This window comes from Acomys russatus, chromosome X (assembly GCF_903995435.1).
Source record: "Acomys russatus chromosome X, mAcoRus1.1, whole genome shotgun sequence".
In the NCBI taxonomy this organism is placed as follows: Eukaryota; Metazoa; Chordata; class Mammalia; order Rodentia; family Muridae; genus Acomys; species Acomys russatus.
In genome coordinates, this window is record NC_067169.1 from 29,494,432 (window position 1) to 29,513,560 (window position 19,129).

At 36.8% G+C, this 19,129-nt stretch overlaps 1 protein-coding gene across 3 annotated transcripts in view; it reads left to right on the forward strand.

Moving 5' to 3' along the window:
• Glra2 (glycine receptor alpha 2) overlaps nucleotides 1-19,129 on the forward strand; it is a 217,055-nt gene that overhangs the window by 51,604 nt on the left and 146,322 nt on the right. The window contains exons 1-3 of one of the 3 annotated variants that reach the window (XM_051141584.1): nucleotides 116-183; nucleotides 275-342; nucleotides 9,707-9,930. In XM_051141584.1, the coding sequence (XP_050997541.1) occupies nucleotides 340-342; nucleotides 9,707-9,930 (227 nt within the window). In that variant the 5' untranslated portion in view covers nucleotides 116-183; nucleotides 275-339. Of the gene's footprint in view, nucleotides 1-115; nucleotides 184-274; nucleotides 343-9,706; nucleotides 9,931-19,129 lie in introns of those variants that run through there. The other 2 variants (XM_051141583.1, XM_051141582.1) reach the window with 2 other exon arrangements.

Below are 19,129 nucleotides of genomic sequence, written 5' to 3' on the forward strand. Positions count from 1 at the left end.
TTTTCTTTGCAGTCTCATCATCATTTTCATTTTGTGTACATCTCTAACCACAGATGTTGATGGAGCTGTAATGTTGCTTCAATGTCTATTGCAATATTTTTATTGCATTCTGCAGGTCCTCCAGTAAACGTTACTTGCAATATTTTTATCAACAGTTTTGGATCAGTCACAGAAACCACCATGGTAAGTGCTACAGTGCCACTGGCAAGAGAAAAACGTGACTCAATTATGCCATGAACACAACCTGTCAAATTTTCTATTGTTCAACTTACAGGGCCTCCTGTAAATGTTACCTGCAACATATTTATCAACAGCTTTGGGTCAATAGCAGAAACTACAATGGTGAGTGGGCCTGAGCATTGAAGCCATCGTGTGAAGGAATGTGATGTGGGATCACAGCACTCTTGCATATTTACCTGACATTTACTGAGTGCCAATCTCTAACATAACCATCCTCTAAAAACAGACATTTATACACCTTCATTTCAGAAAGTCCTTTGTCAAGGAGCTACAGCTTAAAACCAGGTGATCTTTTACCCATTACCCCATAACAATTTTGTAAACATATAATTTTCATGGAGGCTGCCAGAATGAGCAGAAATAAATGTCAATTTGAGAGTATGAAAATATGTTCATTTCCAATGTATCATGACTATAAATTTTTAAAGTTTGACACATGATCATCATTGCCATTCTTTTACTTATTATAAAGGCTAGACCATCATCAAGGTGTTCTGTTGTACACTTATGATATCACAAAGAAAGATTCAGAAGAGCACAAATGTACACACCTATATTCATATATGCACATATAATTTTCTTAGCAACAGAAAATAATATCAAGCTCACAGCAATTACACAACATTTTCACATCCTTGAAAACATACACCTAATAAAATACTCATTGACAATATGTAGTGCAAACATCTTTCATGTATTTGAAATAGACTCAGGATCTATACAATGTGCTAAAATAGCTTATCAATAAAATGGCCATGTTTTCAGTGATCCAGACCATTAGATCATTATCCAAGCCCCACAAAGCTCTAGATTACAGTATGGAGATTACATCTGGGGAGAAATATTTTCTTGGTATTCACATGGTTTATTTAAAATTCTTAGACAGTTACTTGCTTCTAATTTGTATGGTTATTAAATCATATAGCCATACTAGTGGATGATATCAAAGTGAAATAGGAGTTGACTTTGACCAAGTATTATCGTAGCTGAATCCTACAAAATCTCAAGAGGTAAAAAATGAACATATGCAGGGAAATGCAAATCAAAACAACTCTGAGATTCCATCTTACACCCATCAGAATGGCTAAGATAAAAAATTCAAGCGACACCACATGATGGCGAGGATGTGGAGAGAGAGGAACACTCCTTCATTGCTGGTGGGAATGCAAACTAGTACAGCCACTTTGGAAATCTATCTGGTGCTATCTCAGAAAAATGGGAATAGGGCTTCCTCAAGACCCAGCTATTAAACTCCTTGGAATATACCCAGAAGATGCTCCAGCACACAACAAGAAATTTGCTCAACCATGTTCATAGCAGCCTTATTCATAATAGCCAGAACATAAAAACAGCCTAAGTGTCCATCAGTAGAAGAATGGATAAAGAAACTGTGGTACATATACACTGTGGAATACTACTCAGCTATTAAAAACAAGGAATTCCCGAAATTTGTGGATAAATGGATTGAGCTAGAAATGATCATAATGAGTGAGTTAACCCAGAAGCAGAAAGAATCAAATGGTATATACTCACTTATATCTGTGTACTAGCCCAAGGGGCATGTTCCACGAAAGCCTTCACTTACCAGGAAACTGGGACAGAGGGGAGGACATCCTATTGGGACTCTAAATGAGAGAAGCATGGGAGAATAGCAAAGTAGAAGGATCCAGAGGGTCCTAGAAACCTACAAGTAGAACATTATGATAGGCAGATTTGGGCCCAGGGGTCCCGCTCAAACTAAGGCACCAGCCAAGGACAATACAGGCTGTAAACTTTAAACCCCTTCCCAGATCTAGCCAATGGACAGAACATTCTCCACAGTTGAGTGGAGAGTGGGGTATGACTTTGTCACATACTCTGGTGCCCCATATTTGACCATGTCCCCTGGAGGGGGAGACCTAGTGGCACTCAGAGGAAGGATAGGAGGTTACCAAGAAGAGACTTGATACCCTATGAGCATATACAGGGGGAGGAAATCCCCCTCAGGAACAGTCATAGAGGAGGGGAATAATGGGAAAATGGGAGGGAGGGAAGAATGGGAGGATACAAGGGATGAGATAACCATTGAGATGTAACAAGAATAAATTAATTAAAAACTAAAAAAGAAAAAAGAATAATGAACATATGATGTCATCTAAAAATGAAAAAAAAAAGTTTCAGTAGATTTTCTCCTTTAGGCTTCTAAGATCATGTTTAATGAATTGCAATACTTTGTGGTGTCTTTTGATGGAAGGAAAAATAAATTTACCTTTACTAGTCAGTTTTATTTGCAAAACATAAAATATAATTGCATCTAGTGCCTATTTTAACATTACTCTGAAGCAGCAGAAAAAAGATTTAGTAGGATGTGTAGTACATTAAGAACTTACCTAAATAAGTTAGTTTTGATCAACTCATGGGAAACACTAAGCAAGAAAAGAATAACCCAACTCTGGGCTTGACACTCAGTCTATGTCTCTTCTTATTTTCCTTATACCTTTAAAAGAGGGACAACGTTTCCAGTAGCCCATTGTCACCAGCTTTACACGATGGCATTCAATGACCATATTTGCACGACCTAATGCTGATTGCATTAATTAGACTCCTAAGTTGCCTTGATTAAATCTTCCCATTGCATTTTACTCTCAATAAAAAATGTAAATGTGCACCCTTTTCGTGTTCATTAATACAAAAAGATAAACGTTTAAGGAGATGAAAACTGAAGTAATAGATACCCAATTTTCCTCAGTCTTTAAGAATTACAGAGCTCTTAAGTACATGGGCTGCTTAGCTGCTTCCTGGACACTAAGTAAGTGTCCTTTGTCATGTCTCCTATGAAAAATGGAAAGTGTTGCTCAAAGGTAATGTCAACAGCCTGTCTATCTGCTGGGCAAGATAGATCAAATTGCATGTTTAGAATACTGTTGCATAGTGTGCTTCTTTTATTTCACTTATTAGCTTTTGATGTAATGACAAGCTTCTTTTAGTTTTGAAGAGCATACACATATATACTGTTTTCTTATGGCTTTGATATGAAACTTTAAAAAATCATCATGTTTATATTCAAGAAGAAATTCTCATGTCATATAGGGTATGGACTAGCAAATGCTTCCTAAAGGGAAAAACAGGAAATATTTTAGACCTTGGGAACCAGATGCTCCTTTCTCTCTCTCTCTCTCTCTCTCTCTCTCTCTCTCTCTCTCTCTCTCTCTCTCTCTCTCTCTCTTTCTCTCTCAAAAACAACAGACTGTGTCAAATTTGCCAACCACAAATTTAAGACATTAGTATTTAAGTAGATATATTTCAATATGAGTGTGACTATTGCTGTATTATAAAAGAGGTCTGGCTTCCCATACGATTGAAGCTTTGCCTGGTGTCTACCAGCTTGTCTAAATTGGGTTAGGCTACAAAGTAGCACAAACTGGGTGGTTTATAAAGACTAGAATTTATTTATCTACTCTTGGAGGCTGGAAGCCCAAGAAGAAGATGCTCATGCACTCTGGTAGTGACGAAGGAACAGTTAAGGTTATAGACTGCTAACTTCTTGCATCCTCTCATTCTAGAAAGTTCTTTTGCTCTGCCCTCATAATACAATACTATCTTGTTGGGAGTTAGAATTTTAAAAGTGATGTTTGAGAGGTTATAAATATTTAGCCTAATACATGTTCACATACTGTCACAGCCCAACCGTACTTTATCAAAACTCTAGGGTTCTATAATCCATAAATTTGCTGACACATCCCCAAAGCTGAACTCAAAATATTGGTCAAAATTAAACAGAACCTCAACTAATTTTAGTTGCAGTCATAAACTTGAACTTCTATGCATGTCAATTTGTGTTTTCTGTGGGTGATAGTTTTGCTTTCTCTGACATTTCAGCAACTATTTTTTTTCCAAAAATGCTTCCAAACTGAGTTTCTGATTATGTTTATTTTCTTCTGTTTCTTTACACCTCATTCTCCTACACGGACAGAAGTAGCATTATTGTTGGTTTAGTTTTAGTTGGTTGTTTCTAAAGAAGACATGATTTTCTGTTTCAAGAACTCAAGTCTCCTATGGTACCATACAATCAGCCTCAATCCATGGTTAATGAAATCACACTATGTTATTGTTAATGCTGCCTGTTAACAAAGTATTGGCTTACTTACAGAACCATTTCTTTGATACAAGTGTTGAAAATATGCACTGACAGGATAGTATATTGTTACTTTAAGGAACAAATCAGTTTTATGGAGCATCAAAATGATATGTTACTCAATAATAAATATTGAGAGAAGCCCATGGATTTGGCCCTGTACTATGATGATTCAGCAGATATAATTTTTTTATTTATTCACTTTAAATCCTGGTCATAGTCCCACCTCTCCTCACCTCTCAATCCTACCCTTCCTTCCTCTTCCCCATCCCCTCCCCCTATTCCTCAGAAAAGGAGAGTGCCTCTTCTAATCCACCCCACCTCATAAAGCTACATCAGGATTGAGTGTGCCCTTTTCCCTTGTGACTTGACAAGACAGTCCTACCAAGGGGAAATAATCGAAAAGCTGGCAAGAGAGTCCATGTCAGAGAAAGCCCCTCCCTCCTTCCCCTTACTAGAGACCCATATGAAGACTGAGCTGCCCATCAGCTGCATCTGTGTAGGTCTATGCAAGGTCCTTAGCTGGTATTTCAGGATCAGCAGGCCTCTCTGGGCCTTGGCTAGTTGGATTCTTGTGATGCTCCTAGCAGGAGATATAATTTTGAATAGTCTTCAAAACTTAGGAGACCAGGAAGGAACATATCCTGAGACAGGTTATATTCTGTTTTTGATAGGTACTTTATCCTTTCCTTTTTTTCTCTCCTCCTTTTCTTTAGTTGCTAACAATTATTGAATTTACAGGTTAAGAAATATATTTACCACCTTGTCTTTCTTAAGGTTGAGGCAGAACTAGAAAATATTAACAACATAAATAACAGCTAAGGGTGTTTCATTCCACTATATTCCAAAGACTGAGGCATCAGAAATGGAGATGAGATGCTTTCTTCCAAGCTTCAAATGGCTATCTGGAGCAATGTCAGTGAATTCTGTGTGATTTGGGCTTGTAGGTGCCTCTGTATTACCCATGCCCCAACAGTAGATTCTGAGTCTTGGCATATTTAGTGGATGTGAAGAATAGATAAAAGTACATAAATGTATTTGCCAGTTCCTGCTACACTCCATGGAGTTATTTTGCCATTGATCTGAAATTGAATTTCTGAGGAACGCAGATGAGAAGGTGGACAGAAGCTGACATGAATGCCTGTTGTGCTATAACCACTGAAAGAGCATAACGGTTTCCTTTAATTCAATAGCTGAATGTACACACCACAGAAAGGTACTAACCAACAAGATATAGTATATTATTCTGTTTATTATTTCTGACATCTTAAAGAATAATCAATATATTTCCATAAACTTGATATTCTGTTAAGATGATACATGAAATGAACTTACTCCCTAAATTTGTAGTGAAATATGAAAGGCCACATTCATCACAAAGCACCTACCTACCAACATAATTTAAAATGCAAGTTCTCTGATTATAATTAATACAGTCAGTTTTGGGATCATGAAAGTGTTTTTGTAGTGTAGGTAGGTTTAAAAACCAAAGTATGACATAAGCATTTTGGAGAATCAAGGAAACATACTGTCATCTGTTATATATTCATAACTAGGTTGAAAACTGTACACACAACCAAGCAATAAGAGGTAATGATGAAGTTCGGTGTGCATATTTATTAAATAATGTTCCCAACTTTATGTACAAATTCAAAGCTATGTATAGTAGTGCAAAATAATTCACCTAAAGGAAACAAGGTTTATGGAGTAGGCATTGCTTTAGAAGGTATCAGGAAAAGAAACTTGAAAAATTCTAAATTTGACATAAAGGACTATTATGGAATGTAGGTATTCATATTGCTAGTGTTAAGACCACAATAAAGATTATGAAATTTATATTTGTATTTTGTTTTTAAAATGAAATATATGCACATATATAATATAAATGTTTCTATTACCTTTTCCAATGCCCAGAAAGCCAATAATATAGAAACAATTTTTAGTACAAGAAAATATATCATTTATTTGAAGTAGAATTTGTCCTTAGAGAGTGCTGGCAATGTAAAAGAGAATATACTCTGCATTTAAACGTCTTTCTCAGTGTTTACTTTCCCTTTAATATTTTATTGAGCCTGGAAGCAGGAGAAAAGTCAAAGACTACAAAATTATATAAGTACTCTCCTATGATTTGTATTATTAAGTCGTGAATTTATTTGTAAGTAAACAGAAACTATGCATTAATGTATTACACGTTCCAATGCATTTATCATATACTGAAAACTATAGTAAACCTGAAGAATTACACAGACATTGCGGAAAAATCATTTCTTTGGCAATCTACTTTCTCTATATTCTTGTCTGTCTCTATCTAATTTTAAGTACTTTTAAGGATTGTTATCTATATCTCATCATTAACAAAATTATGGATAAACCTTAAAGACTGCACATCCAAAAGAATATCTACTTATAATTAAAAGGTGTGGTATATATTTTATTTCATATATTGTTGGATTAAAATATATTTCTTTCTACATATTCTTGTTTATAAATAATGAAGAATTTATTTTAAATGAACTTTATACATTTAATGGTTGAAATAAAATATAATTGTCTTGGTGCTCTTTAAAAAATTCTAACATAAGAAAGAAATGCTTAAAATTTTTATTTTTTATTAAATATTTTTACATATACTTTTATATTACTACACATATATACAATAAACTACCTATAGCAAGAAGAACCATGACACAATCAGGACACACAATTCTTAGTATTTTGGCTATTTGTATTTGACAGCCTTGAAGAAAACATCTTTTCTATCTTGGTGTATTTAAAATTCTGAACATAAATCAATATCTATCATATCTCATCCGTATGAACTTAAGACATGTATCTAGACCTAAAAACATCTTAACCCCTAAACAATTAAGCCTAGTTGTAAAACTAAGCTACCTGGTCTTCAACCCCATCAGAGACTTGAGAAGGAATAAAATTGATTACCTGAGTATACAGGGGGTGCAGGTTAGTAGCTTTTCAAATGAGAAAATTTTCTTGATATAAAATTCAAAATATAAACCCAGGAAATATTGAGTAACACTATTAGAGATCTGGTATAATGATTTATTTTGAGATATTTTTTTTTTAAAGTCATCACTTTAATATATCATGTCACTAATTTAACATCCCCTGGGGTAGGTCAATAGGCAAGTGTAAATTATTCTCAAGGGCAGAGGAGGATGACAAGGATATTATGTTTGTGATTTTTATTTCTCACTGATTTCTAGCTGGCTTCCCATGGCCTTTTGCACGCTAAAGTACTTCCTAGTGAAGGGGCTGTTGTGTTCTGAATAGTCCGATATTTAGCCCTTTTGCTTTTGTTATGTACAGCTGCACTCATTTCCTGGAATTTGAGTATCTCTAGATTTATCTAGGGAAAGAGAGCTTCTTCTTTCCTATTCCTAATTGAAACAAGCATGCAAACACTCTCCACCCCCAAGACTTCCGTTAAGAATTGATTCTCATTCCAAGAAACAGAGAGGAAGGAGCAGCATAAATCAGAGAGTCCTCATTTCCTTCCTTCAAAAATCTTAAGAGCATCTCACATATACCAACACAAATACAAACACCATATTGTTGCCTTTTTATTTGTCCCTTCTTTAATTTTCACAGATCAGGCTTTCTTATTCACTATTCACACAAATATCTAATGATTAAATAAACATCCATTCGCAAAGAGATACTGAACCCCTAATAATCTCTTTCTGACTACAGTTCTCTGGTCTCTTTGGACAACTCCAAAAATGAATGATGAGAAAATTGAAACCCTGCCATTCACTCCATCGCTCACTGGGACAGCCAGTGAGCTAACAGGTTGGGGGTACGTTTGAAGTACATCCACTCTGATTTGAAGATTTGGGGTATAAAAAATATTGGTGGCTAATAAATGTCACCTCTTAAACCCTTTCAAGTTAGAATGTTCATGATGTATAATGGATAAACTTAGTTAATTACTTTTAATAATGCAGGCTTTCCAAAAGATCTGGGGTTTGGTCTTGATTTGCAATGGTTAAAAGCTATATGATTTGTAGCTGTTCCAGGCTACATTAGGAACCCTTCCCAAGAACTATAGCATTCAAATTTTTCTGTAGATTGATTATCAGAAGTCTGTATTTTTAAAAAGTCATAAAATTTTAATAGGTTACTATATCCTCATCTCTAAAACTTTTTCTTTTGACCATGAAAGAATTAATGAAAATATTCTATCCTTTAGTGATTTCCATGGTATCTGGCAGATTGAACAATATGGTATTGTGAGATTTTAGGAGCCTAAAGTTAGAAAGTTTTCAATTAAACCAAGACAGACTAATCACCATTTAAGAAACATAATGATCAAAAAACAATTACATGCCAAAGATGCGAAAATGAAGCCAATAGGGCTTAATTGAAAGGTGAGAGAAGAAACACAAACAAATAAATATGTCTACCACCTTTAATAACTACAAGTGACAAGAATGATTAGATCTGACATCACAGTCCTGGTAGACTAGGGACTCCCAATGATGCCTCAGTCAGTCTAGATCAAGTTAACTAGTGCTTCCATGAATCTAGAAGTCTGAATACAAGCCCCTAGAAAAGTACTCACAGTCACATGCTGATTCATTAGCACAGAAGGAAATGCTCCCATCAAGTGAGAATGGCAAGGCTTTTAACCCAAGGCTCCCACTAGGGTGAAAACCTTTGTCAGAAAGTTTTCATATTGGAAAAACATGAACAATTTCTACCAGAATGAAGCATCAAGCAGTCTACTTTATACTTAACACATTGAAAGAATTCAATGAAATATTCAAGAGTTTTGAAAGTAATTAATTGTGAAGGAAATCATTTTGTCAATGTGAAGCATCTTAATATTTTTATGATTTTAACAATATTGGTCTATCATTACATGATTTTATAAGATATTCATTCCCACTTTTCAGGAGGTTGTGTTTCTTCTATATAGAGCATCTAAGCAAAAAATGAGTTTAAAAATAATTTCATTTCTGATTTAGAAAATGAATCTGATTTATTTGGTAATCTGCCATGACAGACTGACTTCTGTACTCATCATTACCTTTTTATATAGAAAGATCATCTTAAATTAATATTATTTCAATCAAGAATTAATAATTCAATAAACAATCAAGAAAATCAACTTGCTTAATTGGTGTTCTGACTCGGTCGAATCTTTTTTCTTCCTCCCCTCCACCCCAAATCTTACTGGAACTGGATGTTTTATTTTGACCAATGAGTACAGAGACATGTTTGATCAGACAAAAAGACTTTATCAAAACAGAAAGAAGGGGAGAGGGAAAATAAATAGATTTCTTAAGCCTAGTGGGCAATAAGTGGTTCTTGTATATAAAATTTCTGTAGGACTATCGAGTGAACATTTTTCTGAGACAACAGTGGAATGATTCACGACTGGCATACAGTGAGTACCCGGATGATTCCCTGGATTTGGATCCATCTATGTTGGATTCTATTTGGAAACCAGATTTGTTCTTTGCCAATGAGAAAGGGGCCAATTTCCATGATGTCACCACTGACAACAAGTTGCTGCGTATTTCCAAGAATGGCAAAGTACTCTACAGTATCAGGTAAGCCATTGTTGGTTATATCTCTTCATTTCTTGGGTCCTAGAGATGCTTGACTCTTCAGGACAGGATGTGTATGAATATATGACTTTGTGGTTTCTTCTTTATTATTTTAATCTTAAAGTAAGTGGAACATTTCACAAGGTTCCATGGTCTTACAAGTGTGATTCACAACAAACGTATATCAAGTAGGTTTATGGACAGGTGATGGTATTGTATAAACCTATAACCAAATGTATTAAATAAAGAAATTGCAAGATCTTCAGTCTAATTGGCATGGACCGTAACATAGTATATGAATTCCCATTTCAATAATTCTTTCATTAAACCATAGACAGAATATTCAATGCATCAGCTTCATCATCAACAGCGTACTCTGGGCTGAGAGGAGATTTTATCCTAACCTCATTCGTGCTTCTCAAGAAATATACAAACTTAAGCCCTTTATCTCTTAATTTTTATTGGGCTTGAATTTGTGATAGAAAATTTCTGAGCTTCCTTTTTTTTCTGAGACAAGATCTCTGGTCTGGGCTGGTCTACAACTCCATATGTAGCAGAACATGATACTGAACTTCTGAGCCTCTTGCCTCTAACATCTGGACACTGTAGTTACAGGAAGGAGCTACCACTCTCAGTGGGGGTGGTACTGGAGATGAAAGCCAAGGCTTCATCAATACCAGGCAAATACACTACTGACAGAGCTACATCCCTAGGCTCTCATTTTAAACCATTATATTCAAATGTGTCCTCTAGAGTCTTTGCATCTCTAAGCTTAGAAAAATGTCCTGTTATTCTCAATATTGATAACCATTTCTCTGTGGTTGTGCCAGGTTCTTATTTTTTTCTGCCTTGTATCTCAATTATTGCCATACATGAGTTAAGCATAAGAACACAGATTTTTTATTTTTTAGGTGTACATTTATGTTATTACACAAATACATAACAAACTACCTATAGCAAGAAGAGCCATGACACAATCAGGAGTTATATAAATTTTACATTCTTAATGTTTTGGCAATTTGTATTTGACAGCCTAGAAGAAAACATCTTTCCTATCTTGGTGCATCTAAAATTCTGATTGTAAATCTGTATCTATCATATCTCATCATTATCAACTTAAAACATCTATCTAGACCTAAAAATATCTTAACCTCTAACCAACTAAGCTTAATATTAAAGCTAAACTATCTGGTCTTTAACCCCATTAGAGACTTGAGAAGTAATAAAATTGATTACCTGGGTATACTGGGAGTACAGATTAGTAGCTTTCCAAATGAGATGACTGACTGTTTGCTACCTAAATAGTCACCCAAAACTCTCTATAATGTTGGAGCATCATCTTCAGCCTTCTGGCACAATATACCTGATAGACATATTTGTGATGCAGGAACTATTGAGGACTTGCTTACCCTGTCTTGGCAGATTTGGGCCATCAACTCTGCCTGCATCCAAGTTTGCCCTTTTTTAGGCAGAATTCTGTCTGTGGTAGAAATGAGGACAGTTTGGCCAGTGGTTTGACACAGATTTTTTTAAATCACAGATTTAGCCAAAAAGCCTTGGCTCTTATCATGTTCCATGTACCAAGTTTCATGATCTACAAAATTATAAGACACAGATCACGATATCCATCTGTGGATATTCTTATGTAAAATAAAGATGTAGATATCAGAGAATATTTTCTTTAAAGGGCCACATTTCAGTCATTTCAATTGTGCAGACTCTTATGCCTCTATAACAAGTACCAATGGATATCATGTGAGAAAAACATGTGAAAAAATTCAATAGTGCAGGGTGATGCTGGCACACTACACCCCATTCTTTGGCCATGGTCATTCAGGTTAAGAAACTGTTATATAACTTGGTTCTTTACTGTTTATTTCATTCACAGACCTGGTAATTCCTTAGCTTGTTCCAGGTTAGCTGTCTACTATGGAATGCAGCAAGGTGCTCATTTGGGATATGTGGCAGTATCACTGTTTTCCTAAAGAATCAGACACATTCCTTCAATGTCAATTTCATTGTTAAGGAAACAATATTCTGCATAATATTCCATTTGTCTGATGTGCGATGCAGTGTTGGACATGACCTAAGTTGATGTGACCTGATAGAATGGGACATATGTAGAGCATGATGCTGGAAAGGAGAGTTATAAAAAGTAACACAGTGTATCAGCTGCTTCAGCTAGTCTTTTGGGCCCCGAGTGGTGTTTGTTCTAGTAAATACCTAGCATTGTACACTGCAGAAATAAAGTCAGGTTGTTGCCATTTCTTTTTGTTTTGCAAAGGTTTCTCTGCTCTATATTGGAGAAGGATATATATTCTTTGGACATAGGTCCAGAGGCAACTGTGATATCTCTGGTTCTGAAATGTGGCACAATTCTCTTTACTTTGATTCTGAGGAGTTTAAGTTGTGGATAGTTGCTGAAATCTGAGGGAAAAAATTCTTGGCCATGAAGAACTAGAGGTGCCACATTTAAGAAACACAAATTTTATGTTTTTGGCTTTTGTTGTTTGTGTGGTTTTTTTGTTGTTGTTGTTTTGTTTTTCCTTTTTTTTATTAATTTATTCTTGTTACATCTCAATGTTTATCCTATCCCTTGTATCCTCCCATTCCTCCCCCCCCCCATTTTCCCATTATTCCCCTCCCCTATGACTGTTCTTGAGGGGGATTACCTCCCCCTGTATATTCTCATAGGGTATCAAGTCTCTTCTTGGCTACCTGCTGTCCTTCCTCTGAGTGCCACCAGGCCTCCCCCTCCAGGGGACATGGTCAAATGTGAGGCACCAGAGTACGTGAGAAAGTCATATAATGCTGGCTTGCAGTCATCTTGCAGTCTCTTGACCGAGGGGGACCTGCACAAACTGCTGCACCAACCAAGGACAATACATGCAGGGAACCTAGACCCCCTGTTCAAATGTAGACAATGGACATCTCATTCTCCTAGGTTGTTGGGGAGCAGGGAGTGCCTCTGCCATGAACTCTGGTGCCCCTGATTTGATCACTTCCCCTTGGTGGGGAGTCCTGCCCCCCCACACACACAGAGAAAGGTGAAGCAGGCTATCCAGATGAGACCTGATAGGCTGTGGTCATATGATGGGGGAGGATGTCCTTTTCTGTCAGGATCTAGGAGATGGGAATAGGGCGGAAGAGGGAGGGACTGTGGAAAGGACAAGATATAAGCAAGGGGATAACATTCAGGATGTATTTGAATACATTATAATAAACTAAAATTAAAAAATAAAATATTATCCAATATAGAAAAAAGAAAGAAAGAAACACAAGTCATTGGCAAATTGAACTGCAGAAGTGTAATGATTTTTCTAAGAGTTTTCAATGAGCCAGACAATACCTTGAGCATTAAATATCCAGGATGAATGAGATAAGACCCTTGCCCTAAAAAGCCTCCATTTTACTGAGGCATAACCAATTAAGAAATAATAATAAATAGTAAAAAAAAAAAGGAATAGAGAAGTAATCATAGCTTTATCATTTGTTTTCTCAAAATGCTGTTAAAATCTGAGTTAGTGCTTACAGTTTTGAGGGGCATTAGACTCAATTACTTAATGGACATGTCTGTTGTCTTGTTATTGGTAGTTGTTTTCTTCCTTTAAATTAGATCACTTCTGAGAGTTCAGCAGTCCTTGTTTCATTCAGTTTCTATGGTAAGAAACTGGGACCTAAAGCAACTTGCACAGGAAAGGATGTGCTTGGGCGTATGCTTTCATATTGCAAGCCGTCATAGAGAAGTCAGGGCAGGGACCCCAGCTAAGAAGCATGGAGGGAACAATGCTGCTTTCTGGCTAGCTGTCTGACTCTGACTTCCTCCTGAAAGGATGAGAACTGTATTATTGTCTGGGCCTTATGGCTGTGTACCTCCGCCATCAGAGTCATCTAACAGCAGCTATCTAATACCAGAGAGACCTAGAAGTTGGTCTTTTTTCTGTCTAGAATGCTGGGTGCCTTATCAATCCCAATCTGGTGTCAAAGGCTTAGAGGGTTCCTGGAGAGCCATTGGTTCTTCACCTATGTTGGTAGCCCAAAAAGCTTTCTCTAACATCAGTGAAGGACTCAGCAGCAACAACAACAGCAGCATAAATTAACTCTGTGGCAAGAGGAAAGCCCAAGTGAGCAAAGATTTAATAATCTTCCTTCTGTTGTGACGTTGTAAGCATCTGAGATACTACCAGAATGGGGTCACCCACATTTTCAGTGGGTCTTTCCATGTCAGTTAAGGAAATTAAGACAATTCATCCATTAAGTCTCCTTGCTCAGGTTATTTTAAAATTTGTGGCAAGTTGACATTTAAAACCAACTGTCACACTCTCTCAAACCATCAATAATTATAGAATTGTTTCTGCACAAAACAACCTCTATCTCCAAAGCCTTTGCTTGCCTCATCCTTAACCTTTGTATGAGCTGAAACCTACTTGTTTACAGCACTGGAGGCAAAATGTCTGTAAATACTTTTGGTTCAGTTCCCAGTTATAGGTGTTGATGATTCAGTCTCCTACCTTCCTATAGTGCTGGAGTTGTAATAGAAAACCCATGGGGACTGACATTCTTGTCCCTCTACTAATACATTGCAGACACCATTGAGAGTAGGTAGAGTGTAGGTTTCTAGACAGACACCCAACTGTGCCCCCTAAACAATCCTGTCTGATGACCAATTCTATCCACACATAAAAGGCTAACATTTCCCACATTGCCTTCCATCCTTGACTCATACTGGGGCCCGATGCAAGAGCTTCAAAGGATTCAGATTCTAGTTATGGAATGATTTTTCATAGAATGAGATAAAGAACATTCCTTATTTAGATGCCAGAACTGAAAATAAAATGTACACTGAAATGAGACTTACCTAAATGCTACCATGATGATGCTGTGGTTATTTTACTCAGTGCTAATGAGCCCCAGAAACACATATTTGTTAGTTATGAAAAGCTGTGATCCTTTCTCTATATGCACAGCTAGACCATGTTTATCTTTATATCTTATAACCCAGGAAAACTATACCATCATTTTGTAATTCTGTCTCCAAATATCCATTAGTTTTGTGACTTAACCTAATGCAGGAAGTGATGACTATAACATAAGCACCCACACCAGAATTAAGCACTAAATCAAGGAAGTGCTGTTAAATGCCATGGAAACCACATGATTCCATTATTCTTAGAGAAAAGTAAGATTGTGAGAGTTGGAAGAGCTGACATGCACTATGCTGGTGGTTTGAGCAGGAGCTGAGTTAAGTGATACGGAGAGGATAGTTTTGGAGAAGGGCCTTCAAAAATGTAGCATCTGGGAATAAATTTATGAAGGCATTGAAAATGTACTGTGTACATAACAAATTCTCATAATCTCTGGAAAGCTCTGTTGAGTTCGATAGAGTTCATAAAAAAATATACAATGGATTGGCTCACATGAAACTCAGTTAAGACCCTCCTATGCACACTTGAAGGAAAAGAAGAAATTGTTCATCAAAATATATGGAAGCTTAATAACTACTTGTATTTGAGTTCATCTGACAGTCTAGCAATAGATAGATTTTTCTGCATTTGGAAGTAACTTACCCCTGCATTAACATCCATCCATTTGCTCTTCAAGTGATGACATAGAGACAGAATAACAAGACGGTATCTTGGGACAACATGAGAGCCATACTTCCTTCCCTTATTTAAGTTGTCCTCTAAGATCACAAAACAGCTCTCTCCAACCTCACCAGCTCATCATCCCGACTCAGTTTCCTCACCAAAAGGAAACTTAACCAGGAGAGCACACAAAATCCAGTGTTCCTTCTGACACTATATCAACTTTTCTTTTTTTTTTTTTTTTTTTTTGAGTTTTTTTTTTTTTTAACAATGTTGTTCAAAGGAAAAATGTTTCAACTAGACAGAGGGAATAAATTTTCAAGACTTAAAGTCCATACAGTATAACCCAGTAAAAATACATCAAAAAGCTTAGCCATTCTAAATATGTATAAGACAATAGACATATTATTTTAATACAATCTTTCTTTTTTTTCCGAGTTAATTTTTATTATTAATTTATTCTTGTTACATCTCAATGGTTATCCCATCCCTTGTATCCTCCCATTCCTCCCTCCCCCTCCCATTTTCCCATTATTCCCCTCCCCTATGACTGTTCCTGAGGGGGATTACCTCCCCCTATATATTCTCATAGGGTATCAAGTCTCTTCTTGGCTACTTACTGTCCTTCCTCTGAGTGCCACCAGGTCTCCCCCTCCAGGGGACATGGTCAAATGTGAGGCACCAGAGTACGTGAGAAAGTCGTATCACACTCTCCACTCAACTGTGGAGAATATTCTGACCATTGGCTAGATCTGGGAAGGGGTTTAAAGTTTACCTCCTGTATTGTCCTTGGCTGGTGCCTTAGTTTGAGCGGGACCCCTGGGCCAAAATCTGCCTATCATATTGTTCTACTTGTAGATTTCTAGGACCCTCTGGATCCTTTTATTTTGCTATTCTCCTATGCATCCCTCATTTAGAGTCCCAATAGGATGCCTTCCCCTCTGTCCCAGTTTCCTGGTAAGTGAAGGCTTTCGTGGGACATGCCCCTTGGGCTAGTATGCAGATATAAGTGAGTATATACCATTTGAGTCTTTCTGCTTCTGGGTTAACTCACTCATTATGATCATTTCTAGCTCAATCCATTTATCCACAAATTTCGGGAATTCCTTGTTTTTAATAGCTGAGTAACAGCCTAAGTGTCCCTCAGTAGAAGAGTGGATAAAGAAACTGTGGTACATATACACTATGGAGTACTACTCAGGTATCAACTTTTCTTTTCTTCCCAAACTTCAAAACTCCTTCCTGATTAATTAAAATGTTTTCTCATGTTCTGGACAGCTTGAGAACAAGAGGAAATTCTTCCTTTCAAGGTGCCTAGTTCAAACTGCTTTTAGACCTTGGAACCCTTCTCTCCCAAAGTAAATATCCAATTCTAGAAGAAAAGTGAGAAACCTGATTAGGAAGCATAACAGGGAAGATTGAAATACCTGTGGCCTTAAAACCTTCAGTGAGAGTCTGAACTGTCAGAAATTTTGAGCAATTTCACAAGCACAATCTCAACCATTAGCCTCTGCTTCCATGAGCAGAAGAAACTGTAGGGCATTTTCAGAATGCTAAGACCTATATAGTTTTAGGCAATTCCACAGAGATGATTGACTGGTTCAACAATTGGCTAGATATGTAGGTGAATCTTATTCACAATGTAGGTTTGAACCAACAGAGTGTAAAAGCCAGTCTATTATTACTCATTACTTAAATTTTCTTATGTCAGGAAGCCAAAGGGAAAGCCACAGGTTTTAGTAAAGCTGACCTCTGTTGACAAGGACTTCTGATGCTTTTGGAAAATCCATGCATGGCATTAATCCCCAGAGAAACATGCATAATGTCACCATGGTCCTTTCAAGACATATAAATTATTTTGGTACATTCTCCCAGACTATATTCTAGAACGGTGATTCTCACTCTTTCTCATACTGTGGTGACCCCCAAACCATGTTTGAAGCATTTAAAACTACAAGCAAACATATGTACTATAAAAGGTGTGATGGTGATCTCTGGGCAGTAATTAAAAGATGGATAATTAGGTACATAGATAATTATGTAAGTTTCTACAATCCTGGAACAAAGCCATTGATAACTGATTTACTTCAAAGAATAATAAAACAACAACAAAAAGATATCTCATTTCAGTAAGGTTATTGAACAGTCAGATGAAAGATATACATCAGGAGGGAAGCTAAGCCATTAATGATAAAATGCTATGGAGATAAATATCAATTCTGAGGGCCAGGAAGACTTAGATTTAGACCCAATATTACTAAGTGATTATAAGAAGTTATTTAACATTTGTTAGAACTGTAGTAGTTTTTTCTCCATTCATACTAAATTTCAGTGAATCTCTTAGAGGATAAAAGAAAGTGGAAAGGCAATTCTCCCTACCACCCACCCTAATTTATACGCATATATAGATTCTATTTAGTACCTAAGCCATCCAGATACAACATATTTTCCCCACTTAGTACAAATCAGATACTCTCCCGGTCTTGTGTTTTCTCCTTTGGGGAAGGCAATGCCTAATAATGGAAGTGATAATTGCATCTTTTTTCAGATAATAATTAGGCTGGTTCTGGATCTCCCGTTTTAGATCTTTGTTAAAAGTAAACTTACTGACTGTGCGTGATTTAAAATTGCTATCTCCTGTGTGACTTTTCCTGGGGAGAGATGCACAAACATCTATCTATTCACCTCAAACTTGCCATTGGTGACAGACCATTGAACAAAGAGAGAATTCTACTCAAGGGTATCTTGGCAAATCAATGAATTCATCAGGTTCGCTTACAGGCACATGGGTATAGAAGCTACTTGCAGGAACATTGGTTCTCAAAGACAGCTGTATCACTGAAAAGTCCCATTCAAAATTTGTGTAATGATTTATAATGGCTGAATTACTGAATTTTCTTGCTCAATGTGGGAGCCACTCCAGGAAAGAGTTTTCTCTTCCCCGGAAACTTTTCATTTTTTTCCTATAATCTTAGAGAGGGGCCTCAGGAGCCTAACAACTTTTCTGAGTAACAAATGCCTCTCTTCTCCCTCCAGGACAGTGTTTCAAGTTACAGAAAGCACCTATACATCACTGTCTCATCAAAGATAAACCCTCATTCCTGGTGTGGTGATACAGGCCTTTAATGCCCACACTCAAGAGGCAGAGGCAGGTAGATCTATGTGATTTTAAGGCCTGCCTAGTCTACAGAGCAAGCTCTAGGCCAGTCAAATCTACATAGTGAAACTTCATTTCAAGAAAAGGTAATCAAAACCCTGCCTCAAAAAAAGGTAACCATCTTACCATCTACCCCAAACATCCTTCCTACTGATCTTTGCCACCCAAAGAACATTTAGCAATCCTCCTCAAGTTACCATACTAGAAGTTTCTTTCTTTATCTTTTTTTCATTTTGTTTTGTTTTGAGACAGAGTTTCTCTGTGTAACAGTTCTGGCTGTCCTGGACCTTAGTTGTAGACCAGGTTGGCCTTGAACTCACAGCGATTCGCCTGCTTCTGCCTTCCTAGTGTGGGACTAAAGGTGTGTGCCACCACGCCAGGCACCATACTAAAAGTTTCAATGTCTCAATGCTGCAACATGCTAGTGGATGAACAAACACACATTATGGTCCCATGTGTC